This window comes from Plectropomus leopardus, chromosome 9, assembly GCF_008729295.1.
Source record: "Plectropomus leopardus isolate mb chromosome 9, YSFRI_Pleo_2.0, whole genome shotgun sequence".
Lineage (NCBI taxonomy): Eukaryota > Metazoa > Chordata > Actinopteri > Perciformes > Serranidae > Plectropomus > Plectropomus leopardus.
The window spans coordinates 14562150-14587250 of NC_056471.1; the positions used below are offsets into that span (position 1 = coordinate 14562150).

Consider the following 25101-nt stretch of genomic DNA (forward strand, 5'->3'; position numbering starts at 1 on the left):
AGTTGTTTGTTTTAAGGGCCATTTTGCCATAACTTCTTGTACAATACTGGAAATAGAAACTTACAAGGAGCACTTAAAGGCCACACTAGTTGTTCCCTGTTGTCATGTGACAGAATGAACAGACTGAACACCACAACACTATCACCAAATACACAGAGAGATTAAAAATTAAATGCACTTTATTAAAAAGACAACTTGAGAGGCAAAGCTGTATGAGCAATCATATGAAACCCTGAATAGCCTGAACAATACCACCACCTCATTCTTTTTTCCAGGATTAGCTGAGGTTAACACCAAGCACTGCTTGATGTTCACCGATGTATCTCCACCAGAGGATAAAGGAATCATTGGAGTGTTTAGTTTTAAGAAATATGTCATGAATCTACAAAGTTTGGACACCTTCAGTTCTTCTTTGGCAACGAGGAGGGTGGCTCCACCAGCTTGTTGTGCACATGCATCATCCCTACAGAAAGAGCAAGTCAGCATGTTATCTGTGGTTCATGTCTGTTTTGCAATTTTTGTGCTTATTGCAGCTTTGGTGAAATATAATAGTTTGAGCACCATAACTCTGTCATTTAATCTCACCTTTGAAGTACTTCACAGTTTTGACCCGTAGCTCCAGGGTGGCGTCTTCGTCACATACAAAAACAGTCTGAGGGTGCTGCTGGAACGCAGACACTGTCCACATGTGATTCACACCTTCCTCTATAGCTTTGTATAATGCAAACGCCTTGTGTGCTCCAGTGATGAGAATCATGACCTGAGAGGAGATTGAAAATGTGACCTATGGCTTGAGCAAGAGCAACTTCCAATTGGTTTTTTGGTGCACCGGGAGGATGACAAGATCACTAAGCAAAACACTGTTCTGCAACTCCAAGTTTGGACAGAAAATGATAATTCCTAACATATGGTATGTTTGAGATTTGTAGAAACATAAAAGAGGAGCAGAGCACAAAAACAGGACAGATGGTTGACACTGATCTAGGCTTCTAACCTCTTTTGCATCCATGACAGTGCCAACTCCCACAGTCAGTGCCATGGTGGGCACCTTTGAGAGATCCCCATCAAAGAACCTGGCGTTAGCCATTATAGTGTCCTTTGCCAGGGTCTTCACCCTAGTCCTGGAAACTAGGCTTGAGCCAGGCTCATTGAAGGCAATGTGGCCATCTGGTCCAATACCTGACAGGACAGGAGGAGAAGTTTCAATTGCACTGCCACTTTAATGAAAAACACTAACAACAGAATGAGCACAAATCTGAAATGTGTAAGGAATATTTATGATCAACTTTGTGACCTCCTGACCTCCAACAAAGAGCTCGATCCCCCCTGCAGCTGTTATCTTCTTCTCAAAGGCCTCACACTCTGCCTGCAGGTCAGCAGCGTTGCCATCCAGGATGTGGGTGTTCTCCGCTTTTATGTCTATGTGCTTGAAGAAGTTATTCCACATGAAGGAGTGGTAGCTTTCAGGGTGATCTCTGGGAAGTCCTATGCAGGATTATATGACAGTTTCTTATGCAATATTACAGCTTTTAAGAGTTCCTCGATGCATGAGCATTTTATGTGGAGCAAGACAACGATGAAGACTTACCTACATATTCATCCATGTTGAACGTTTTTACATACTGGAATGAGATTTGTCCATTCTTGTAATACTCAATCAGTTTCTTGTAACAACCCAAGGGGGTGCTTCCTGAAGACAGACAAAAGCACAAATCAAAAGTAACATCAGTAAATTACTTAAATGGGCATTTATTTTTTTAGTGCATACGTCTTGCATGCATTTAGATCCCCATTAGTTTTAGTATAGCAGAAGCTATTCTTCCTGGGGTCTATACAATTTACATAATGACAATACAAAGTTGCACATTCACAGTACTCATCACGTCCACTGTAATAACACATCACTGTACACATCCACTTTAAATAAAATAAAATAATGCAACTGACATAGTTTAACACAAAGAAAACAGACAGGCTCCAATTAAATCTATCGTCATCTAACAGATAAATGTCATTATTTAACATAAAGTTAACAGATTGCCCGGGGAATACTGGCTCGTCTATTAATTACTGAAGTTTTTTTTAAATAGTACTATTTTAAGCATTTTTAAAAAAAATATATATATTATTTTGTTGTGTGACATACTTAATAAACACCATCAAAGAGTACATCAATCTATTTTTCACTTCAAACCAACAGACATTCATATTAGGTCACAATCAAAGAATACAGGTTTTACCCTGTATTGTTTGATTTTTAACTAAATCTACAATGAGCAGAAAATCTCAGACATTTCTCATTTCTTACAGGTCCATGCAACACTATTCTTACTTCCTGCAAGAATATACATTTACTTTTCATATGAGCTCATTTAACCCTTTGAAACCTGGATCTGCACCAATTTCCTTGTGCTGGATTTAGGTGCTTTTCACAAGCATTTACACCTTTAAAATCAATTTCTTTTTTTTCTCCTATTTTTTGTCATGTCAAAGGGTTAATTAATATTAGTAAACATCTTAATTCAATTTGGCTATCCCCGTTACTGAGACTGAATGATCAGATGAGATGTAGGGGTAAAATACTGTTAACTGTACCACTGCACAAAAATGTGAAACAAATAAACACAGATGTACGTGGCTGCCAGCTCTTACTCACCCGTGGGAAGCCCCAGGGTGAAGTATCTGTCCGGGCCAGGTCTGAACAGCAAAATCTTGTTTCTGATGTACTTTGCAGCCCACTCGCTCGCCTGGTCGTAGTCATTGAGGATGATCAGCTTCATCTTCCTGGAGAAAAAAACAAGAAAAGAGGAAGGGGTTGCTGGTCTGAAGGAGCTCAACCTCGAAGTAATTCAGGACAAAACACACCTTAATCAGACTTTAGACTCATTAACTAACATCCAGCGACTGTAAAATGAGATCACTGTAAATGCATTGTTCAACAAGCTGCCATAAAGTCCACTTTGACACTACGGCGCAGACACACCAAAAACTTTGACTGTAAGTGTGCTAACAAAACAAAGAAAACAGTTACTGTGTACACCTTTACCTTGAAGTGTCTGTAGCTTTTACTCGCAGCAGACAGGATTTGGATGATCATGTGATTTCTGCTGCTGGATGTAAACAACTCACCGCGGAGGTGACGTTTACCCCATCAGCTAACGTTAGCTTGTGAGCTAGCGAAGTAGCTAGTTTGACCTGAGTAAGCACAAAGACATTAAATAACCGAAAACTGCTCTGTCGAGTGGTTTACCGCTTTTTAAAACACTACAGCCGTATGTATAAGCTACGTATGTGCATGTTAGAAGAGGGCAAACATAAAAGAGTATTAGTTAGACTCCTCGAAGATCATTAACAATGATTGCTAAGCAACATACAGTAACTAATTAGTAACGTAATTTTCCTTCTTGCTTCGGCTTTTCTCATTTAATAAGGTTTATATTTTGCCCATAAAGTCATAAAGGCTCAGTAAATGACATGTTTATAATTTTAAAACCTACATAACAACTCATTGAAAGAGCTGATTTAACCTAACAAGTTAGCTAGCATGGCCGTAACCAGGATTTTGGAAATACTGAAGCCAGGAGCCCCAGTTATCCCACCACCAGCTAATCCTAAATACAATCTTAAAACATAAAGCTAACATGTGGTCATGAAAAGGTCCAGTGTGTAAGATTTAGGGGGACGTAATGGCAGCTGATATTTCTCCCAGTTAGAATTCATTCAGCATTAATGTTTCACAAGGTCACTTCCTCTCCGAAAACAATCAGACCAGGTGATTAAGACCAATAAAAACACCAAATTAAGCTATTTCATTTTACAGGGTAGTGTTTCTCCTACCCTGTTTGACACTGCAGAAGGTCCAATTGTTCAGCAGTTACTAATGTGTGTGTCAGCTTTTTTTCTGATACAGACATGTAGGAGGTTTTTACTACAAGACAAATTATCTGCTGAGGTCTCATCCTTCTCTCCAGGACAAACTGACCAAGGGACTGAACTGGTAAAAACACTGAGGAAAGCAGTTTCACCTTAAAAACAAAAAATCTGCTTTCCCAATGCACTTGGAGCAGAGGGTTTGCAAACTAGTGGTTGATTGAGAAATGTCACTTGCCCTGTCTAGAGCCACTGTGTTTAATTTTCTGTATATTTTACCAGTCTACAATAAGTTGATACTTCTCTGAGGGTGAGGGCGTGCCACAGTGTTGGAGATGGGTTGGGATCTTGTGAGGTACTTCCTCTAGCTTCAGGTAATTATGCACTAACGAAAACACAGTACTATATTCAATTTCTGCCAATAGATCAACATGAAATCCTACATACTCCACCTTTACAACATTGAGCCCCCCACCCAAATAAAAAAAAAAATCTTACAATCATTCATTTAAAAACGATGTGATGGGTGCACCGTAGCTCACCTGGTAGCGTTGATGCTCTATGTACAATGGTTTTGTCATTTGGGTGCACCTCCAACCTATAGCTATCTGCTGCATGTCATCCTCGTTCATGCTAAAGCTGTCTTATATGTAATAATTTAGACCCAAAAAAAATCTGCTCAATATGTGTTAAATGTGGAACGCAAATTCATGTTCACATAATCAAAACCCTCAGATTCCCAAAATTATGACCAAGGACATGACTTCAGTGGTAGCTGGACTGAAACGATGCCTTTGTGATGCCTCCTGTATCTTTGAACAGAGTAACAATGATAGCTAAAGTGATTTTCAATAACTTTATTAAAACCATATTGTGACACAGACCAGAACACTTACAGGGCACACAACAGAAATAAATACCATCATGTGTACAGCGCTCATTGTCAAACAGGCTTATTGCGGCTGGCTTTTGATTTATGTCATCCAGAAAGAGAGAGGGCATGCTATGTCATCAGACAGAGATACCACCAGGAGCTGGGCTCAGAGTGCTAATCACCCTGCCTGCTTTTGACTGTGGAGTGCAGTTCCTTAAACACATTACCTGCTCTGATATATACCCAGGCTGCATCCCAATCTGAAACAACCAGCTCCCATTACAGCTTTGCTCAGGGAGGTGCTTGGCTGTTTTAATCAAGGTCCATTTCAGGCTTGTTTTCTGTAGTTTCTGAGGTGGGGTTGCCTGTGTTCTCGGTCGTCCCCTTGTCTGCAGTCTCGTCCTGGGGTTTCTCCTGTCCGTTGACAGGCCCGTTCTGCTCTGCAGGTGTGTCCTCTTTGGGAAGCTCCACCTTGGGCTTAGGCTTGGTCACGATGGGGTTACAAGTGGAGAACAGCTCCTGGAATATTACAAAAAATGACACAACATGAAAAAATGGTTTTATATTAGGGTAAAGGCAGTTGTGTATCATGTTGCAACGCTAATATGTGACAAAATATTGTGAGATTTCTGTAACCACTTGTGCATGAAGGAGAAATAACACCTGAATTAATGCTCCACAAGTAAAGGTGACCATCTGATTAGCTTTACTTTGGTTTAACAAAGGCTATAATTTGTATTTATTGGACAAATCTCAGTCTTAAAATCAGCATTTTTCAACCTCAACCCTATTTTCCCCCATTTTTGTGTCGAAGTGACTAATGGAGGCAATTTTTGAAATCGGTCCAGTATTGAGCGAGAGTACTGCCGCTGACAGCAGTGAAACAGGATGCAATGTAGCCACGGAGCACAGTTTCCCATTAACGTAACATTTCAGAGTGTTTAGTGATTGCAGCCGTTTGTACATCTTTATTATACATGTATGGGATTCTCCATTTAAAGTGAAGTCAATTTTCTCAGTACTTTGGTTTTGAGATGCTCTGATGAAGGAGATTCTCACCCTTGTTTTTGCTTGAATGTCTTTTACTTTGACGGAGGGATCCACTGTTAAGCTCTGTTTGCTTTGCTGGTTCATGGCGCTGTTCATCCACATCATGGCTTCACTGCTCAGTTTGTCCACTTTGTTGACATCTGCCTCATCTAAATGGTCGTACTGCTCTTCCTAGAAATCAAAGGAAAACAATAAAAGTGGTGTTACTGATTACCGCAGGCATAATTACATTTATTTGTAATAAAAATGCAACAAGTATTTAGATTTGCCTTCATTTTGTATGCTTCCACAAATTTCATGTACTGCTGGATTTGTTTTCCCATCTCCTCAAATGCTTTGGGTCTCTCCTCAGCCTCTGTGTACCTCTCCTGAATGGGCTGGCCAAGTTTCTATAAAGAACACAGTGCAGGTTTCGGTTATAGAAATCAAAATATCAAGCAAACAATAAAGGGGGAAAAAAAGCTATTACTACGCAGTAAGTACCTTTAACTCTGCCAGTTTGTCAATGTACACCTGTTTGGGTTGGTCCTCTCCATCTTCATACAGCCAGTTTTCGGTATCCTCCAGCTTTAATGACAGGGCATCTCTGTCCTGAAAATATCAAAATGATTTCATAACATGTAAAAGAAAGCCAAATCTTTTGGTCAGTGAACATAAAGGTGCTAACTTTGAACACATTACAAGTCAGGTGACAGTTTACTCACAGATTCACTGACAAACTTCTCCAGCATCCCATGTAGCTTGTCCCTCATGTCGTAGACATACTCCTCTACGTAATTCTTAGCGTCATTCCTCTCCTTCTCCAGCTTGTCCTGCATGATCATCTTACCCTGAGGAGAATCCAAACAGCAACTGTAACCACTAAACACTTCAAAATAGAACAAGTGATTAAGGATGGGTGGATTTTGTAATGTGCGTATGCGATGGCTGAAAGTTCGGTTACCTCATTTTCTACAAAAAGATTGAGCATGTCATCCGCTAGCTGCCACTGTGGACTGTTTTCAATCGGAAGCTCCAGCACTTTTGTTTTGACTTTGGGCTTTTTGGCTTGTGGGGGCTGGTCAGACTTCTTCTCGCCTTTGCCCTCCTCTGTGCTAGTCTGAATAAGAAAGAGAATAAGCAGTGAGATTCAAAATATAACTCAAGATGAGACAGGACATCAGTTGACTCGGACATCTGTGCAGTTTCATGAAATCCAGTGAATTAGCTCTGAGAGTTTAATTTTACACTGTGACATTTATTTTTTGGCTGCAGATAGTGGTATTGTATTATACTGTAGCATAGTGTTTCAAATTACTAGCCAAACATGAGGATGACAAATTTAACATTATAAGGAGGGGTGGGCAATATATCAAAAACATCCGATTGCTCACCTATTATTTTATGTGCAATATTGCAAATGAGCATATTGACATATTGACATTCTTTGTGCAACTTATTTATACATAAAACAAGCCATTTTTCGTGCAGGAGACTCGCTCTTCCTCACACAAACACATACAAACCAAAAACGTATCAACCACGTGTAGTTTAACATCAATTACAGTTCACATCCGTTTTTAAAATGGGAGATCCCAGTGTGGGTCTATAATCTGAAGTTGGTTCAGTCTCAGGGGAACGGATGATGAACAGACTACTGTATCCCCTAAAAAAATATGCCAAAAAACAATTTCTGCTATAAGTTGCAGTACCAGGAGTCTATTCCATCACTTCTAACACAATGCAGTCGAGCCAGCCTCTACTTCAAAAAAGACAGTCTAACTAGCTTAACTAGTTGTTTGTAAGACCATGTAAGAACTGACTTTAAATCGTAATAGGTAATTTCAGATAATAACGAACAAATGAAAATACATAGATAAATAAGAACTAAGTAATAAATATTGGATTGAAAACATTAACTGCCATTTGCAAACTGAACTTTAAGGAAACATTTTAATTCAATTGTCTCTATAACTAGTCACAGTTAAAAATGAAGAATACATTTCCACAGATCAATCAAACTTCAAAATGACAGTACACCACCTCTGAGTGTCACTCGGACAATATCAGGTTATTCTGATGTGGAGTTTCAAAATTAAAGCCCTCTAAAATGTCACAGACGAGCTGTGTTCCTCGCAATTTCAGATTAGTTTACTAGAATGATCACAAAGGTTTGATCACACAGATATATCAGGTATATAGTGTGATCAAAGGGTTAAATCAGGTTTTTTTTTAAGAAAATGTGAAAATATCGAGATACGTGTTGAATATCGCGCCACAGCCTAAAAACATGAAGATATTATTTAGAAGCAGGTCCAAATAGAATCTGCACCCGACAATATCTCTGCATATAAAAACATTCTGCTATGTTTTTCCCTTTGGCATTACCACTGACAAGTGGACAAGACTTAGTTTGGGTCCATTTAAAAGCCTTAAACCCTAATCATAAGCTTCTCAAAGACAGAATTTACTGCAGGCTGTTGTATTGAATTATCTCTCTATAAAGACAATCTATTGTACAAATTGTACTTCACATAAAAAAAAAAAAAAATTTAAAAAAAAAAACTTACCTCCATCTCCTCATTCTCACGGGGCGTCTTCTCTTCTGTTTCTTTCTGACTGTCTCCCTGATTCTGCTGCTCATCCTGATCGGTCTGCATCTTGTTCTACGGAGGAGAAATGAAACCCACACATGTTCTTTTTGTCTCAAAACAGAATATCTGATGCTCGGTGTAAAAGGACATTTGAAGCAAAAAAAAAAAAAACAACAAAAGAACAAGAGCACTTGTGTGGCTGAAGTACCTCTCCATCTTTTTCATTGGCCTGTTCTGTTTCCATCGGTTCTTCTGTCTCATCACACTTCTGCAATTCAACCAGGGAGGCGCTGGACACACTGAAGATACCATGGATGTTTACCCGCACTTTGACTTTCACCTTGGAGCTCTCTCCAGACGCCTGTGGGACAACCTTCTGGATCATGAACTGACCTGCAAGGAAGAAAAAAATACAACGTAAAACACAAATTAAGCAGGCAAAACAGCTTTAAGGCATCTTTGGATCTGATTATGTTCACTGAACCAGATATTCTCCTTGGGACTTTTTGGTCTGAATGCTGTACTTCCATGTGTCAGGGTTTTGTCAGGAAGTCTTAGCTGCTTACCAATAGTGGGATCAGGGTAGGGCAGCTCATTAGGGTTATTGTAGTACGCCTCCAAAGAAAAAGGCTCTCTCCGGTAGAAGGTCAGTACCTTGGAGAAGGGTGCTGCGTGGTTGATAGGAAATACCTCGCAATCACTGCAACGAATATATTATCTCATTAGACAATATTTCATTATAATCATCACAGTCAATAATCAAGAGCCCAGAGATAGAAGTAAAACAAAACAGAAGCAAAACAGATTTTTTTTTTTTTACCTCAGACCTTCCTCTGCAGCAGAATGCCACTTCAGGGAGATGGGATAGGAAACGACGTCTGTGATGGAGAATTCACGCACTTTGAAGGCAGGTGACAGTATTGCACACTGTGGAGACACAACCAGGGTTTCAATGAGAGCTGCAGTCATTGTAAAAACGATTAATCTGAAACATCTCTTTTACAACAAGCACTGATGTGATGACTTGCTGATGAACACTGGGAGCGGGCGGAGAATAGCTTTATAAATACAGTGTTGTATACCTGCAGGGCACATCCTCTGGCCACAGCTTCGTCAGCATTCAGTGTGGTGTTCAGTTCCTTCCCAAAGAATTTGCTGATTCTCTCTTTGACAGCTGGGATCCTGGAAGCTCCCCCCACGATCTCTACTGCATAGATGTCTTCCTTTTTCAGTTCTTATAGAACAAAAACAGTTTTAATATGACACGAACCAAGAAACAAGCTTACATTATGTTTTTTTTTTTTTTATAAATTAGTAATAAAGAAAATTATACTCACTGGTGTGTTCCAGCAGACTTTGCAGTGGAGCCTCAACACGGCCAAAAAGGTCAGCACACATCTCTTCAAACTGACCCCTTGTGCAAGAGAAAAGGTGAACATAACTTAAGCTTGAAGATGAAATAATAAATTCACCACAGCACATATGAATTGCGGATACTAAAAGCAACATGTCCCTTCTTGTTTGTCTACCTGTTCAATTTTGCAGTGACATCAATGTCATTCATGAAGCACTCAATATTAAGCGGCAGGTCGGAGGAATTGGCGCTCATCAGTTTTTTCAGTTTTTCACACTCCTGGTAGAGCCGCACCAGAGCCCTGGGCTTTGACTTGACATCAAGCTTGTACTTCTTGGCAAATTCCTCACAGAAGTGCCTCACCAGTATCTCATCAAAGTCCTTTCCACCCAACTCTGGGTCACAAGCTGTAGAGAGGACCTGAGAGACAACGAGAAGACAAACAAAGAGACATGAAGTAATGAAACAAAGCCACATGCAGATAGATATTGAATGTTCAGTAGGCTGATGTAGCTACCCACCTTGAGTTTGCCCTTATTGAAGGCACACACTGATGTCTGGTATCCAGAGTGGCCCAGGTCCACAAACACAACATTCCTGGCCTTCTCCTCAGGAGCTGGGAGATCCTGTTTGTAGATCCCATACGCCAATGCAACTGGAGGGAAAATTGTTTGATTATTAAATGACAAGAGAGTCAATGTGAAAGAGTGTATTTTGGCAGCTGCAGTCAGTCATCAGGAACATGCACAACCTTGCCCAAGTTCTGCCCAAAAAAGACCAGTACAAACCTGCAGTTGTCTCATTCATGAGCCGCAGGCAGTTGAGACCAGCAATATGAGCAGCATCTACGACTGATCTCCTCTCAGCATCAGTGTAGTAGCAGGGAACCTGGTTACAACACAAAGAAAGAAAGGAAACAGATCCATTTTTAGCTTAAAGGTCCCATATTCTTCTCATTTTAAGGTTCACACTTGTATTTATTTTTTAGTTTAGTTTCTAAAAGAACATGTTGATATGCTTTAATGTTCGTAAAACAACAATTGAAAAACAAATTATTTTTCTCATACTGTCTGCTTGAATATACCTGTATCCAATATCTGTCTGACAGCCACCCCGCACCACACACACACACACGAAAAAAAAAAAGCCCAGTCTACTATAATTAGTCAGTGTTTCCGGGTCTTCCACATCTGCGCTCTTGTCATCTCTGCAGCCAGGTAACCAACACTGTAACACCACTGTATCTGCAATTTCTATCCTTATAGACCGTTCCACTATAATTGCATTGCTGGGCTTGGGTCCATGTTTACTTCCTATCAGCTTACGACGGTCACATTAACTGCAAAAACAGTCCAAAAGGAAACTCAAAGGGACCAATTCAGACAGTTTATGTTTACTTTTTTAACAGTCTTAATACTTGTGACATCACAGCATCACAGAAGTCAGACCCCTTCTTTAGAGACACAGTTTCTGAACACAGTCGTTGTGCATTTCTCTTTATACATCATCTATACCTGCTTTTATAGTATGAAAGGCATGAAAATCTGACTTTTTACAATATGGGACCTTAATAGTGCTGGGTGGGTACTACATGATGTCACCACTGTGTGGACTAATAATACTGATAACAGGTGTAACCAGTCAGGCCGCTCTACATATCATGTTCAGGGCCAGTATAAAAAATAAAAAATAAAAACATTAAAAGGTAATACTTACAGACACAACACAGTCAGCCACAGGCTTCTTGAGTGCATGCTCTGCAGTCTCCTTCAGCTTGGTCAGCAGCATGGCGGTGACCTGTTCAATGCTGAACACTTTCTCTTCCTCCATGTACATCACCTGTAAAATTGGACATGAGAAGATTACGACAATGCTCTTAATATTCCTACTATGTCAACTCAAAATTAGTGTTTTGCACACCAGGTAACTGAATGATATGAGCAGATAAAACATAACTATCTATTTCAAACCCTGGCAAAACTACTAAATCTAACAATAAATCACATGTCTAAACATGACGCTCATTCAACACTGCCTGTAACTTGTGTTTTCAGTTACTAATGTCTCTCAGTCAGTCCTAACAGTATCCCTTACACTGCTAATGTATAGCCAAGGTTACATTTCAAACTTTATCTAATGTCAGCCTGTGATGACACAGACCGACATTTCACAATTTCAAGAGGCACACACATGCTGCGTCAGCAGTGCAATAAAGTGGTGTTCATCTACAAGGTTTTAGTGATTGTCAGCATTAAAACACTTGAAAACTATGAAAACTTACTGAGCACCAAAATGACACCACAGAACAGAAATAAATAATAAACTTATTTAGTCCTTTAAACACAAAAGATGTTCAGGTCTCATTGAAGAAAAAGAAAAGATTGTAAACCATTTTAATAACTAGTAGCCATAACTGTTCCTTTTTATCGTACTGTATCACGTCTGGTAATATAATTAGTATGTTTATTGTTTTTATTATCTATACTATATGAACATTTTTTAAGTGAGTTTTATTAGTGTGTTATGTTGTGTGTTGTGTGTGTTAGTGTTGGTGCAATGTAAAAACATCTACTTCTGGTGTACTGTCTTCATAAATTACCAGATGTACCAGTCAACAGACTTTCTTTATTATATCTGCCCCGATGAGTCACTGTGAAGTTGAAACCGTTATTGTTACAGCCTCAAATATACACAACTGAATACAGACTCTTCCTCTTGCTCTAACACAGGGTGCCCAAGGAGTGTTTCTTTTCTCCTACTGTAAAATTATTTTAACAGCTTCACTATTATCTGAGCTAGTTGGCCAAATGATAAGATATGGGAGTCATCACATGTCTCTTAGAGTCAATATTGTATTTTACAAGGATAATTAGGAGGTATATCTAATGTGTCTTTGTTGTCACTTAACATTTCCTTACCTTGATGCCAGTTGTTCCTGTGGGCATTTGTACAATATCATAGACCAAGCTGTTTTTGAGGCGTTGCACATAGGGATCTGAAAACGCCCTTCCATGAAACCTCTTGAACCCTTGGACTGTGTTCTTGTAGTTTGTGACAACCTGTAAAAAAATAAAAATAAGATAACTCTCTATTAAAGGCAGGTTATGCTTTGTGTTGCTTATACTCAACAACACAGTATGGAAACACAGTTGCCTCTATTGTTAGGTTAGAGGTCAGGTATCCTGTGTGCCACCACTTTCCATGAAAACATACCTGGCTTTTAGCAGCAGCACCGATCGATCGATTCCGGGGTCCAAAGGAAACACATGCTCTAAAAAGAGAAAACAAAATTCAAATCTCTCCAAAGTCCAAAGCTAACTCCAAAAGCCAAGGAAATCCATTTTAAAATATTAAATGGAGTACATCTATCCAGTTATTTATGGCAACAACAATTTAGAATTGAAGCTAATAATTGTTTATTTTGTGATGACACGGTCACTGCTGATCATATATATTTCCAGTGAATGTATTCTGATGCTCTTTGGATTGATATACATGAATGGTTTTCCCAAAATGTTTTTCCAGCTTGAAATTTTTTCTCATGACGACATTGTTTATGGACTTGTCATGGACAACAGCAACAGTGACTTTCTGGTAATAACATTTTGGTACTTGAAAAAAATGTATCTACACAAATTCAAGTATGTGAAGATGAAACCTAGGTTTGATGTTTCATAATGATTTTCTTTCCTATGTGAAAGCCCTCACATGGATGAAACATAAAAATGCAGTTAAACTATTTAGCATGATAGATGACTATGCTTTACAACAAAAGCCCTAGCCCTTGAATTAGTAAAAATATTGTATACATTTGATACTAAAAGGTCTTGTCTGTTTTGATTTGTCTTTTTTCGCTCTTTCTTTGTATGTATTGTATGCACCTGAGCCTATCCATCTAATCATAGATGTCAAAAGCCATTGCGTTTGTACATTTATTTTGTTCAATTACAAAAAGAAATCAGTATCTCTCTTGTACACATGTATACTATGATGCAGCTTCTTATGGGGTTGATGTATCCAATAACAAAATGTTGACTGATTGTGATGAAGGCGGTATCACATGATATTTTTGAAATGTTTGTAAAGATATATTCTAAAGACTACTCCTTTCGCGGTGTCGTGAATGAATAACGGGTCTGAACATGAGGTACAATGGATTGATCAAGCCGTTTGACAGCCACGATCCGGCCTCCTCCCATCATGCGCTCATTCATGCCTGCAGTAAAAAAAATCATCACCTGATTGAGCAGGTCATGTATCAGTCCTTAAGTAACCTCGACTACATTATTGTAGTAAAACACAACACGAAGCATTTCATCATGCGAAGTGGAACAAGATGTCTTTATTCACAATGGCTCCGCCGCAACTAGCATTAGCTTTAGCACTCATGCCGTTTCCTGTTGTGAAATCCGTTAGCATGCTAACTAGCTTGATAGTAATGCTAGCTTCATCTTATATTATGATGAAAGAAACGTAGATTCGTTCACTACCCGTACCTCCTGTAAGGGCAAAAAATACAACATAAATCATATAAAATAATGTACCAAATCGCACTTACGGTGTACATCGATCGCTGTATTCATTAGCGACAGTTTCAATCCCCCCGGCTCTGGCTACTGCTACATAGCAGTTCAGATACCCGACGTCAAATCCGACAACTGACATCTTCACTAGCTAACTGAACAGTGTAACGATAGAGTACAGAAATCACAAGGAAGAACAGAAATACGCTTCAGTGCTAAAAGTGACAGCAGCAGCTACAGTGGGTCTCGGTCAGCGGACGGTGATACACCCTTGTTCTTGTCCCATGAAGCTGGTAGCAGCATGCGGTGCGCCGGCTGATGAGAGCGTGAGAGCGTTCAGGAATTTTCTCTGTCCGCGCGACCAATAGCATCCGACTGCAGAGCACCAGACGCCGTGGTCACGCGCCCCTAGAGGCGAGGGACGTCATTACACCAGCAGGTTTGGGTCTGTGAATGTCTACGATCCTATAGTTCTACACTTTCATTTAGCAGACGCTTTTATCCAAAGCGACGTACAACACAGCAAGGATTTAGACTTAAGGAAAAAACCCTTAGTAAGTGCAAAAAGTGATTCAGGTGTGATTGGTCACAGGTATTGCCGTCTAGTGGCAGAAGAAGTGCCGCACAGCCCCCCCCCCCCTTTTTTTTTTTTTTTTGAAAACCAAAGTAATAACCAGTAGCGATCTCAGCATCTGAGATTCAACAATCTCAGTATCACTACTTACGATGACAATCAACATACAACATCACACAACTTTGTCAGTGCTAGATAATCATTAAGTGCTGGGTTTGGACCATCTGACTTACTCTACCCCAAAGGACAGAGAGGAGAAGAGTCAGGTTAAGTGCCTAGGTGTTCTCGGAACAATTGAGTTTTCAATTGTCTCTTAAAAGTAGAAAGGGACTCAGCAGAACGCACAGAGTTTGGAAGTTTGTTCCACCATTTGGGAACAACAGAAGAGAAGAGTCTGGCTAGAGATTTATGTAAGCCAAGAGAAGTGCTTTGAATTTGATTCTGGCTGCCACTGGAAGCCGTCCAGCCCCCCCCCTCCCCATGTGCATCATAGATTGCATATAAAGATACACTATCTGTATAACTGTAATTAAATGTGGAGTAGGTCAGCTGGATAGGTACAAATATCTATTAGAATTGACCAAAACCTGTATATAAATGTGGAGTAGAATATTCTATCAGGTACAAACATCTATCAGAATTGACTGCTTCATGTATAAATGTAGTTAAATGTGGAATAGGTCACTCTGTTAGGTGGAGCAGATCATTCTGTCAGGTGCAAATATCTATCAGAACAGACTACTGCGTGTTATAAATGGGTACCTCATTCTGTCAGGTGGTGTATGTAATTCTGTCAGGTACAAATATGTATCAGAATGGACTACTACCTGTATAAATGTAATATATATATATATATATATTCCTCCAGAAAAAAAAAGTAATTTAAAACCAATTTCCTCTATTTCATCTATATTTTTAGTTGATGGACTACTACACTGCACTAAATTTACACTGTAACTATACATAAAAGTAGCGTTGATTTGACACGCTCATTTAATGAAGATTTCTCCAGTCACAAAGAGTTGGCTGAATTTAATCAATCAGGGACTGATTTCACATAAATATTTTTATCTTTATTGGTGAAACAAACACAGTTGGAATCAATAACAGAGGGCAGCTCTCAGAAAGGTGGCAGGAGTTCATTCTTCATTCTCAAAGTCAGCGGGGTTCTTCCTCTTGCCCTGCTGGTGGACACTGTTGCCCCAGGTGTATGTCAGGTACATGAGGGTCATTGCTGCAAAAGACCAGAAAATGAATTAGCACCACGACCATCACTTTATCTAACTCTATTTAACCACAACTTGCTGTGCAATGAAGGTCATAAGTAAAATCTAAAAAAAAAGATTTAAACATAATTTTCTCTGCAGAGATGCTGGGAGAGAAAAACAAGTAATCATAATCAGATTTTTCAAATTTAATTTAAATCCTCTCTGCTATATACTAAACAGACGTAAAGAGAACGTAAGGAGTGTGACTTAGCCATTTAAAACCCGGATCAACATCACTTTTCTTGTGCTGCATGCAGGCACCTTTCACAGGTATTTAAACCTTTGAGTTTGTGTGTGTGTCTTGGGTCATGGCCAAAAATATGTTTTGTAAGTTCACAGTGACCTTTGATCACCAAATTCTAATTAGCTCATAACTGAGGCCTTTATTTGAACCATATTTGAAGAAATTTCCTCAAGACCTTCTTGAGATGGACAGACCCAAAATTATGCCTCCTGCAACAGCTATTGCAGACATGGAGGCATTAAAACGCAGGTTACATTATGTTATTAAGTACACTATTACTGAATTCATCATAATGTTGATTTGAAACTAACTGGTAAAATAGAGTTACACTAACAAAAAGTACAATAAAGAGGGATGCTGCCAGCACCTGTGGGCATGCACTCATTTAACACCTTCAGTACTGTCATGTCAAAACTGTCATCTCTTTTTACCGTCCACTATGACTTATCATTGAAACACAACAGAAGCAGAGATCAAATCAGGGAACTTTGATTGGCCACCATCATCCTAACTGAAAACAAAAACCACAAATCTATGTATGTAACCCCATTGTAGCTGCTAAAATGTGAGCACAGATACATTTTAACTACAGATGAAACAGATCGAGTCAAAATAAGAAGATTCTGAGCCAGTTTACTGCATATGATGCCATGCAGGCTGACAAACTGTCTGTAGCTCTTGCCATATATTTGAAGATAGATATCTCAAGCATACTTTTATGTTCTTACTCAATTTTATTTTTAAAGATAATATTTAGTTTCTTTTAGTTTGTTTATTGTTGACATCACTCATCAGTGTTAATGATTTCAATAAAAATATGAAACGTGTGAATTACCAGTACTGCCTCTAAATGTTAAACATTGACATGCATTATAGATTTTTAAAAAATAAACTCACGAGGGGCAACTTTAAAGAAAGAAGCTGTGACCCGTCTCCACACATTGGGGATTCCCTTGGAGAAGTAGTTTGGGAAAGCCCTCTGCTCAAAGGGGGACAGACTGTATGTGATTATATGCCTGACCCTGGCCAAGTCTCCAAAGTGGCGGCCCATGTTTGATCTGAAATGACAACAAGACATTTACATAAGGTTACTAAAGCTGAGCGTGTTTTGGTTTTTTGTGTGTGATATGCATATATATATATATATATAATATATATATATTATATAAATGTATCATTCAGGTTACAAGTTATTCCGGACAAAACTGTTGTAAATGTGGTGGGATGTGTGGGATTTTAATGTGACTTTGTAGCACTTATTTTCCTGCTGAACTATTATGACTCGTAAACAAAGAATAGAACTGACAAGCCGCTACTAATAATTTAGCAATACCAATATGAGCTAATATATCTACCATGGGTGACTTTCTTTGTCATAGATTTTAACAATGGCCCTGCATCTTTGCATGACTGACTAAATATTATGTAATCATAAGTGAATATGTTTTTGGACTGATTATAAAGACTGCACTACAGTGAAGTAATGAAATTTTCCTGACTTACCAATTATTTTTTTAACACGAACTGTTTTATTATGTGCCTTAACCTACACATAATACCCACGTTACAGATTTCATTTTTGATAAATCTCATAGTGTAAATGTATGGTCAACCTGACATCTCGCCCAAACATCGATATTTTAGGCAGTAATGAGTTTATATCAACAGACGTCGACTATTTTTAATCAGATGTTACTGTAACATTACACGGGTATTTTAACGTTAGTAAAATCGTAATTATGTTGTTTACTCGAGCTTCTAGGCACAAACCGTAATGCAAAAAAACCGATTCAGATGTTAGATTATCTTGATATATGATTGCGAAACCACAACAATCAAAGCAACATTTCTGGAGCACAGGTCGAGCTAGGCTAGTTAGCCGTGAGAGCTAACAGCTGCTAAGGTCCTTGAACTCCTGAACTGGCACTTAAACACGGTCGTTTAACCGACTGAGGCACACAATAAGTTACTTGTACTACAATTAAGCTGATATATCTCACATAACCCGGCGATGAAAGCTAATGTAAGCGAAACTTCACCGTTAAAATCGTGACATTGAGGCTTACCGTACTGCTTCTGAGCGGTGTTTCCTAACGAAGTTCCGGTGTCCTTCTTTTTATTCAGGCTGCAGACACTGAGGGCGACACACCGCCGCCTGCAGGACTGGAGTTTAGCTCAGGCTGAATATGAAGATTATAGATTAAATTCCCGAAATAATACAGGTACAAATAAATGCTGAACGATGCATGAATAAATGATTATTATATAAAACAAATATGAAGATATGCATAAAGTTGATGAATAAGACATATTTACCTTACAATTACTCTACATTTTCGCACATTTATTTTAGTATTTCAATTATTTGTGTATTTGTATTTTATTTTGTATCATTATTTATTTTTAATATGTATATTGTGGCATTTTTTGTTGGTTTATTGTTGTAAAATCTGGTGTAGGAGATTTATATATCCTGTACCAGAATGTTTTTTTCAATTAAATGTCATCAAATCAAATTTGTAAGGTAAATTCGTAAGAGTTCCTAAACTCTGTATTTATTTATTTATGCATAGATGGATGGATGGATGCAAGGTGGCATCTTTGACATTACGGTTCAACAAGTTGGATACAGTGTATTTATGACGTTTTCTCACAGCTGGCAATCTGTATCGCTCATTTTCTGACAGCGATGGAGTGATGCTACCCAAAGAAGCAGTTTAAGGTGCTTTTCCACTAAGTCGAAACTTGGAACATAACCTGCTCCTGACCGAATTTGCAGTTACCATGGTGATCAGGTTAAAAGAGATTTGCCTTCATAGTACAGGAAACCCCAGCTTTAGACTCAACATACCTTGCCAAAAAACTCTAATCTCACTTGGTGATACACCGCTATGCTCATGTGTTATGCCATTTGGACATATGGCCTTTCTAAGCTGGTATTAAACTCAGTTTTCTGTTTGTGTCTTCCTCAGAAAAACAACACAGAAGACACTGAGAGGGAGACAGTATGTGCAACCATGGAGCTCTAGAGCATAATGCCAAAATTAAACGCCAGCCTGAGTTCTGAATGAGGCTGTGCAGCTCAAATAAACTCATCTGTACAATCGACTCAACTTTTCCTGATTACAGTCATGAACATGAACACATGACCTTTCATATGAGCTAGAAGATATAAGAAAAACTAAACACAGACATAATTCAGAGAGAGGTATGAACAGGGAAATATTGACAGTCCATTTCTGACAAGCAGTGTAACGCCTTAATCTCTCTCTTCTCACACACAAAAGTTGCCAAAAGTTTAGTTTGTGCATAGTTTAATCTATATTTGGCAAGACCATTTAGACTCACTCCTCAGGACAGAACACAAATATTTATCCCTTGTTGAACAAGTACCGCCAGCTGTACACAGACAACATTTCTGCATGTTATTTTTTTTTATTTTCCAACTTTTCTGTCTACATATTCTCACTCTTTTGAATATCCCTAAACTGAGCACAGACACACAGTGAATTCATCCAGTTTGCATAAATAGACATGACATGCATTTAGTCACAGTTAACCAGTACAATTTCATAAGTATGCACTCAGTTCATACCTATGCAGTCACGCAGTGACCGGCAGTAATAAATACACACTGAAACCTTGACTTTCATTCTGGACATTATGAAGGCAGCTGCCATTCAGACTGCTGTCTGTCATCCCCAGGAATAAAACGATATGTAAAAGGTTTGTTAAGAGTTTGTGACTGTTTTTTCCATCTTTTGTCCAGAACAGGGCTACTTAAAACTTGGCACTTGTGTTAAATTAAAGTATAATGACAGACCACCCACCCAAAATAAGTTAACAAAAAATAACTTAAAAAATTATACAAAAATTATACAACACTAGTTTTCCTTCTTCAAGTGTGTTAGATTCAATACTACGCTGCAAACAGTAAGCTGAAGAATAGGATGCATTGGCATCCTTTCTTTTCACGCCTTAACAAAAAGGAAATATATGTCACGTTCCCACATTTTTCACAAGGATAAAACACTTTTTTTGTTTAAGTAAACACACTTGATTAAGTAAACACACCTGCTCCAGATCAAACTCCATGCACAACAATTTTATAAATTCATGAATCACTGAGCCTAGTCAGAATATCCAATACTTGGATAGAGTCCACCTGTGATGACTGCTGAGGAGGTTTGTGGTGAAATAGCCTGTAAAAAAAAAAAGGAGGAAAACGGAACAGACATATCGGCAGTTGCCTTAGCGACATGTGCACCTGGTGGCAACCATGTCTTCAAACTCCTTGTAGACGTAGGAGCCGTCCTCTTCAAAGATCATGACACTCAGGGGGCTGTATTGGGAGGGAATGCACGAGGGCCTGGGCACGGAGGAGTCGAGCTTCTCGTAGATGATGTTTTGCACCATGGTGTGGACAGGTGAGCCATAGATGAATCCCATGGTCCTCGGGCACATGCCTCTGCAGTACCTGGGGTTGTACTTTGGTGGAAAAACAATCCAGTGATCCAGCTTGAGCTGGCTGAACCGCACCCTGAAATCATACAAGGCACAGTCGCTTGTTGGGAATTCAGAGCTTGGAAGAAGCTCAGGCAGATGGATGTCCAGACTTTTATCGCCTCGTTTGCTCTTTGGAGATTCCCTCTTCCATCTCCTCTTTCTCCCAGTCCTTTGCTCTGATTTGAAAACCTCCTGCTTGTGAAATGTGTTCCCCGCAGTGGCTGGCCTTTGACCCGCTTTGGCACTGACCACGAACCTCTGGTGAGCGATTTTGCTGGTGTCATTGAGATAAAGAAGCAGAGGAGGAGACCTCAGGGTGAACTTCAGAGGGCCTTTGCTCCCATCACCTTCTGGGCAGGTGACATTGATAAGCAGGTGTATGTTCTTCTTCTGAAACTTTAAGAGAGGCCGGAGAAACGAGGTGATGTCGACCTCCACCCAGTCCTTCCTGCTCCCCCCGTCTGTGCTGACTGTGAAGTTCACAGTGTGGTGGACCCCAGGACACAGCCGACACCGGTTTGAGCGCTCCTGCTCTTTGAGACTCAGATAACACACAGAGTTGACAGGTGCTGCACGATGATGGTCAAAACTGTACAGAAGGGCCGACCTCAGAAGCTGTTCTTTTCTTCGTACTTGATCGAGGCTGTAGGAGAGATCCTGCATAAAGCTCTCTGAAAGAAAGAAAGAAAACATAAGTGTCAACATAATACGTCAGTCTCACAAATGTCCTTGTACTCAATCAGTACGCTTAATTTTAATTAACCAGAACAAACATATAGATCTTGTCTTTATGCCTGTTTAACTGCATAATGTTTGTGATGCCTTAACCCCCCCATATGATCATCGTTTTTTTCGACAGGTAACGAAACAGAAAGTGTAACTTGTTTATTAGTTCCTACATGAAACTGCTCACAAGGTCTGTGGATTATCTTGAGTGACTGGGTCATGATTTCTGGAAAGAAACATTGCTGTTGAGCATTTAACCATCACAAGCCAAGTGCCATTAGTTGCCACTCGGCAACTCACACCAAAACAATCTAGACTGATAAAAAGCACTCTATGTAAGAGGAAAAACAGATACTTTTGATTTTCGGTTGAACTGTCCCTTCAAGTACAGTGAAAATGTCACGAATATGCAGCATTGTTATGATCAAAGTCATTCAAAGCACCAGAGGTCTGGGACCATGGAGCAGTTTCTGATACAGCTTTGCCCTACAGCCATGAAAATGGGCCCATTATATTCATCTATCCATAAAATGTGTTGTCTTTGGGTGTCACATTATGCTATATTTTTAGAGGAATACCACTGTTAATCATTCAATTTGCCACCAAGTCTTAGCATTGCACAGTCATGAAATAACACACATGCTCAGGATTCTGTATTTGTGCAATATATCCTGAATATGTGCAATATTTCATGACTGTGCAATAATTTATCATACTTAGTCTGCTTTAATTACCTGTTTTCATACTTTTGTTATATATATATATATATATATATATATATATACTTATTCAGGCCATATGGTCTTTGATGTGTCTGGCTGTCTGTAAATTTCTGTATGTACCACTACACATGATTTCGTTGTACAGCTGTGCAGTGACAATAAAGGCAATGGTTGATTGATTGTGGAAGCTACAGTACTGTGCATAAGTCTTAGGCCACCATAAATTTGTTGTTTTGGCAAAGTTGCAATGGAGATTTATTTTTTTCTTTCGCTCTTCTTTAATTTTTTTTCACAGTCTCTCTATAAAGATACCAACAAAGAATACAGATAATTTACAATGCATTAAAGCATCAAAAAAACGTGTGAAACATGGAATCGTGCAACCAAAAAAAAAAAGGTGGCTCAAACAATATCGAGCTTTGAACATGTTTTGAATACAACCTGCTCGTAAGTGTCCAAGACATGCAAAGTGGGAAGGGAGGTCAAACTAAATACTTGCAACTTTAGCCTGTTTAAAGTTGATTTATTCTGAAATATCTTGTTTTTTTAATACTGCATAGCCTACATATTTCCTGTATGTTCTGGTTGTGTTTTAGGAAACACGCGACTGAGAAATAAACATGTACCTATGATCATTATAACCTTGCTAAAATAAAGTTTAAGTTGATCTGAGACTTTTGCACGGTACTGTATGTGTATTACATTGTGTATGAGGTCAATGTACAGTCATGTTGGCTGTTTCACCTGCTCACCTTTATTACTTTGTGCAAGACATTCATCCTGTGGCTTAATCAGTCGGACTGTGTTGTAGATTTTACTCCCATCCAAACTCCTTTGCACTCTGGAGGACTTCTTGTAAACCTCCGTCAGATATTTCATGTACCTTTGCTCGGGTTTAATCTTTTTCTTCAATCCGGGGTTCCACCTGGACCCTCCGTGCTCTGACAGGGCTTTGAGCAGCGGAGAGAAGATGCTGCCGTAGGGGTAGGAGAAGTCCCCCAGGCTGCGCAACGCATTTGAGGCAGCCAGAGAGGATCTAACCAGCGGGCAGCTGCAGGTGACCAGCAGCAGCAAGAAAAGCGTGCGAAAATAACGAAAGACGGCTGACATCAGCATTTGTTTTTTTGTTTGTTTTTTTTTCTATTATAAGAAACGAAAGCAGACAAAACTTATAGAGACTCTCCGCTGAGAGCTCGAGGTAAACAGGACCACGCACGTGCTGCCGCTGATCAACACACGCAGGTGTCTGCAATCAACTCACTCATATTACTTCATCAGGAAAAAGACCTGTTTCCAGAAAACTTGCGACGGATATATTATCACAGTCAGAAAAAAATCCCTAGGGAGGACAGTTTTAAATGGTTACATCGTTAATGTTATGTTATAGGAAGTATTTTGTCGGGACTTTAATGTAAAACCGCATAAAATGCGAAACAGTAATTAATTTCCGGCTATATTCACAATAATAATAAAATTAAGATTTAAAAAGCAAAATTATACACAAAAAACATGTGAAGTCAAGTTTAAACATACTGTCTCCTAAACTAGATGATACCACGTCATGACCTGCGAAAATACAGACTTTTATGGCGACTTATTTACCGTGGAGCTTTTATTTTGAAGACGTCGGGTATTTGCGAAAATAACGTTCCTTTCCTACTTCACTTCGCTTCGCTTATGAACAAGTTAAATTTAGGAAAACGTATCGCCAATTTGCTTACTATCAAATAAATCTCAGTAGCTATTTTGTAGATACCGTTTGGGAATATCGACTGACTGTTTGAAACTGTAAAAGGAAAAATAACAGCGGTGAGTAATTTGTTGACTTTTTGAGGGTAACGTTAGCGAGCTAGCCTTAGCCAACAAAGTAAGTTAATGCTAACGATATTCACGTATTCATGTAACTTTTAACGTTGCTAATGTCAACTAGCAAAAGCTAATTTAAATGTTGAAACTTGCAAATGCTAACAGTTATTGGTCTGACTAGCTAGCCCTAGCAGAAGCTGCTAACTATTGCTAGCCATGTCTAACATGTCATTTTCCAGTTAATGTACAGTATTAACATACAGTTTGGGGAAAATAGACTTCTATATTGCTAATTGCATCTTCTTTGTTCTAGGTTAACGATTTCTCTTCAGATGTGGATTATTGGCTCACAAGCAGGTAACATTATAGCTCCCTAATTATAGTGGGGGGAAAAAACTCAACACTGTCATGTTCACTTTTGGAAAATTACAAAAGTATAGCTTTAAAACTGATGGAAGTGAGATGGAAAAACTGAGCATCTGAAGGGGAATTTCAAAATTTGCAGAGCAGAAGACCTTTTAATCTAGAGTGGCTTTGTTTAAAGAATTTGATATCAAACATAGTTCACTTTTGTTTTGAAACTCCGCTACTATCTGTCATCTTGCCCTTTTGGCTTGGCACATATACCTGAATTTAGTGTGGTGATCCAGTCACTACCATATTATATATAATCTGTTGTTGTACACATGTAGTCATCCGTTAACTGAAGCTCTCCTGACATGACAGTAATACTAGTAAGCGTTAAACACTAACGGGGTACTCATAAAGTGTGTTAGCTTGACAGTTCAGTGGCAACAGGTCAAAATGAATATGCAAATTACAGTTTGTTTGCAATATTTTTCTATAACATCAGCTTTTTGGTTTTACAGTGTTTGGGTCTGCAATACTCTGTCAGGCAGCAGATTGCAGAACTAATTATACTGCCAAATTTACTGGAAGTTACAAATAAAATACTTTATTTTGACTTAACAGTGTTATTGTACAGTGGATGTTTTGCTTATCTTTGGCAGT

At 39.0% G+C, this 25101-nt stretch overlaps 4 protein-coding genes across 5 annotated transcripts; all 4 read right to left on the reverse strand.

The window, feature by feature from the left end:
* Positions 1 to 161: 161 nt before the first annotated feature.
* On the reverse strand, positions 162 to 3121 carry gnpda1 (glucosamine-6-phosphate deaminase 1). 2 transcript variants are annotated; one of them, XM_042493227.1, is made up of 7 exons: positions 3047 to 3121; positions 2657 to 2784; positions 1589 to 1690; positions 1303 to 1485; positions 995 to 1179; positions 586 to 760; positions 162 to 463 (listed from the first exon to the last, which is right to left on the reverse strand). In XM_042493227.1, the coding sequence occupies exons 2-7, from the start codon at positions 2778 to 2780 to the stop codon at positions 402 to 404; spliced, it is 831 nt and encodes a 276-aa protein (XP_042349161.1). In that variant the 5' UTR covers positions 2781 to 2784; positions 3047 to 3121; the 3' UTR covers positions 162 to 401. The 2 variants fall into 2 exon arrangements, with proteins under 2 accessions (XP_042349161.1, XP_042349160.1); XM_042493226.1 differs by lacking the exon at positions 3047 to 3121 and adding an exon at positions 2866 to 3025.
* Positions 3122 to 4712: 1591 nt separating this feature from the next.
* On the reverse strand, positions 4713 to 14572 carry hspa4b (heat shock protein 4b). The gene is made up of 19 exons (XM_042493157.1): positions 14280 to 14572; positions 12935 to 12992; positions 12640 to 12780; positions 11438 to 11560; positions 10510 to 10609; positions 10243 to 10376; positions 9897 to 10141; positions 9705 to 9781; positions 9450 to 9601; positions 9188 to 9294; positions 8934 to 9067; positions 8576 to 8760; positions 8344 to 8439; positions 6738 to 6893; positions 6499 to 6624; positions 6278 to 6385; positions 6064 to 6183; positions 5804 to 5965; positions 4713 to 5263 (listed from the first exon to the last, which is right to left on the reverse strand). Exons 1-19 carry the CDS (start codon positions 14384 to 14386, stop codon positions 5057 to 5059), a joined length of 2538 nt encoding a protein of 845 aa, XP_042349091.1. The 5' UTR covers positions 14387 to 14572; the 3' UTR covers positions 4713 to 5056.
* A 1297-nt stretch (positions 14573 to 15869) lies between these two features.
* Positions 15870 to 18460, reverse strand: LOC121948247 (cytochrome b-c1 complex subunit 8). The gene is made up of 3 exons (XM_042493592.1): positions 18397 to 18460; positions 17228 to 17388; positions 15870 to 16052 (listed from the first exon to the last, which is right to left on the reverse strand). Exons 2-3 carry the CDS (start codon positions 17379 to 17381, stop codon positions 15958 to 15960), a joined length of 249 nt encoding a protein of 82 aa, XP_042349526.1. The 5' UTR covers positions 17382 to 17388; positions 18397 to 18460; the 3' UTR covers positions 15870 to 15957.
* Positions 18461 to 19711: 1251 nt separating this feature from the next.
* Positions 19712 to 23605, reverse strand: gdf9 (growth differentiation factor 9). Its single transcript, XM_042493406.1, has 2 exons — positions 23037 to 23605; positions 19712 to 21507 (listed from the first exon to the last, which is right to left on the reverse strand). The coding sequence occupies exons 1-2, from the start codon at positions 23398 to 23400 to the stop codon at positions 20582 to 20584; spliced, it is 1290 nt and encodes a 429-aa protein (XP_042349340.1). The 5' UTR covers positions 23401 to 23605; the 3' UTR covers positions 19712 to 20581.
* Between the last annotated feature and the right edge of the window lie 1496 nt (positions 23606 to 25101).

What these genes read in the sequence shown, in the direction of transcription:
- LOC121948247 (XM_042493592.1), bottom strand. Translation starts at nt 17,381, where the DNA reads ATGGGCCGCCACTTTGGAGACTTGGCCAGGGTCAGGCATATAATCACA. An exon ending in TTTCTTTAAAGTTGCCCCTC is followed by an intron (nt 16,053 to 17,227) that starts GTGAGTTTATTT and finishes GGTCTTTTGCAG; the next exon opens with CAATGACCCTCATGTACCTG.
- hspa4b (XM_042493157.1), bottom strand. Translation starts at nt 14,386, where the DNA reads ATGTCAGTTGTCGGATTTGACGTCGGGTATCTGAACTGCTATGTAGCA. An exon ending in GTGCTGCTGCTAAAAGCCAG is followed by an intron (nt 12,781 to 12,934) that starts GTATGTTTTCAT and finishes ATTTTTTTACAG; the next exon opens with GTTGTCACAAACTACAAGAA. An exon ending in TCAATAAGGGCAAACTCAAG is followed by an intron (nt 10,142 to 10,242) that starts GTGGGTAGCTAC and finishes GTTGTCTCTCAG; the next exon opens with GTCCTCTCTACAGCTTGTGA.
- gdf9 (XM_042493406.1), bottom strand. Translation starts at nt 23,400, where the DNA reads ATGCTGATGTCAGCCGTCTTTCGTTATTTTCGCACGCTTTTCTTGCTG. An exon ending in TCTTGCACAAAGTAATAAAG is followed by an intron (nt 21,508 to 23,036) that starts GTGAGCAGGTGA and finishes TCTTTCTTTCAG; the next exon opens with AGAGCTTTATGCAGGATCTC.
- gnpda1 (XM_042493227.1), bottom strand. Translation starts at nt 2,780, where the DNA reads ATGAAGCTGATCATCCTCAATGACTACGACCAGGCGAGCGAGTGGGCT. An exon ending in CAACATGGATGAATATGTAG is followed by an intron (nt 1,486 to 1,588) that starts GTAAGTCTTCAT and finishes AATCCTGCATAG; the next exon opens with GACTTCCCAGAGATCACCCT. An exon ending in AACTGTGAAGTACTTCAAAG is followed by an intron (nt 464 to 585) that starts GTGAGATTAAAT and finishes CTCTTTCTGTAG; the next exon opens with GGATGATGCATGTGCACAAC.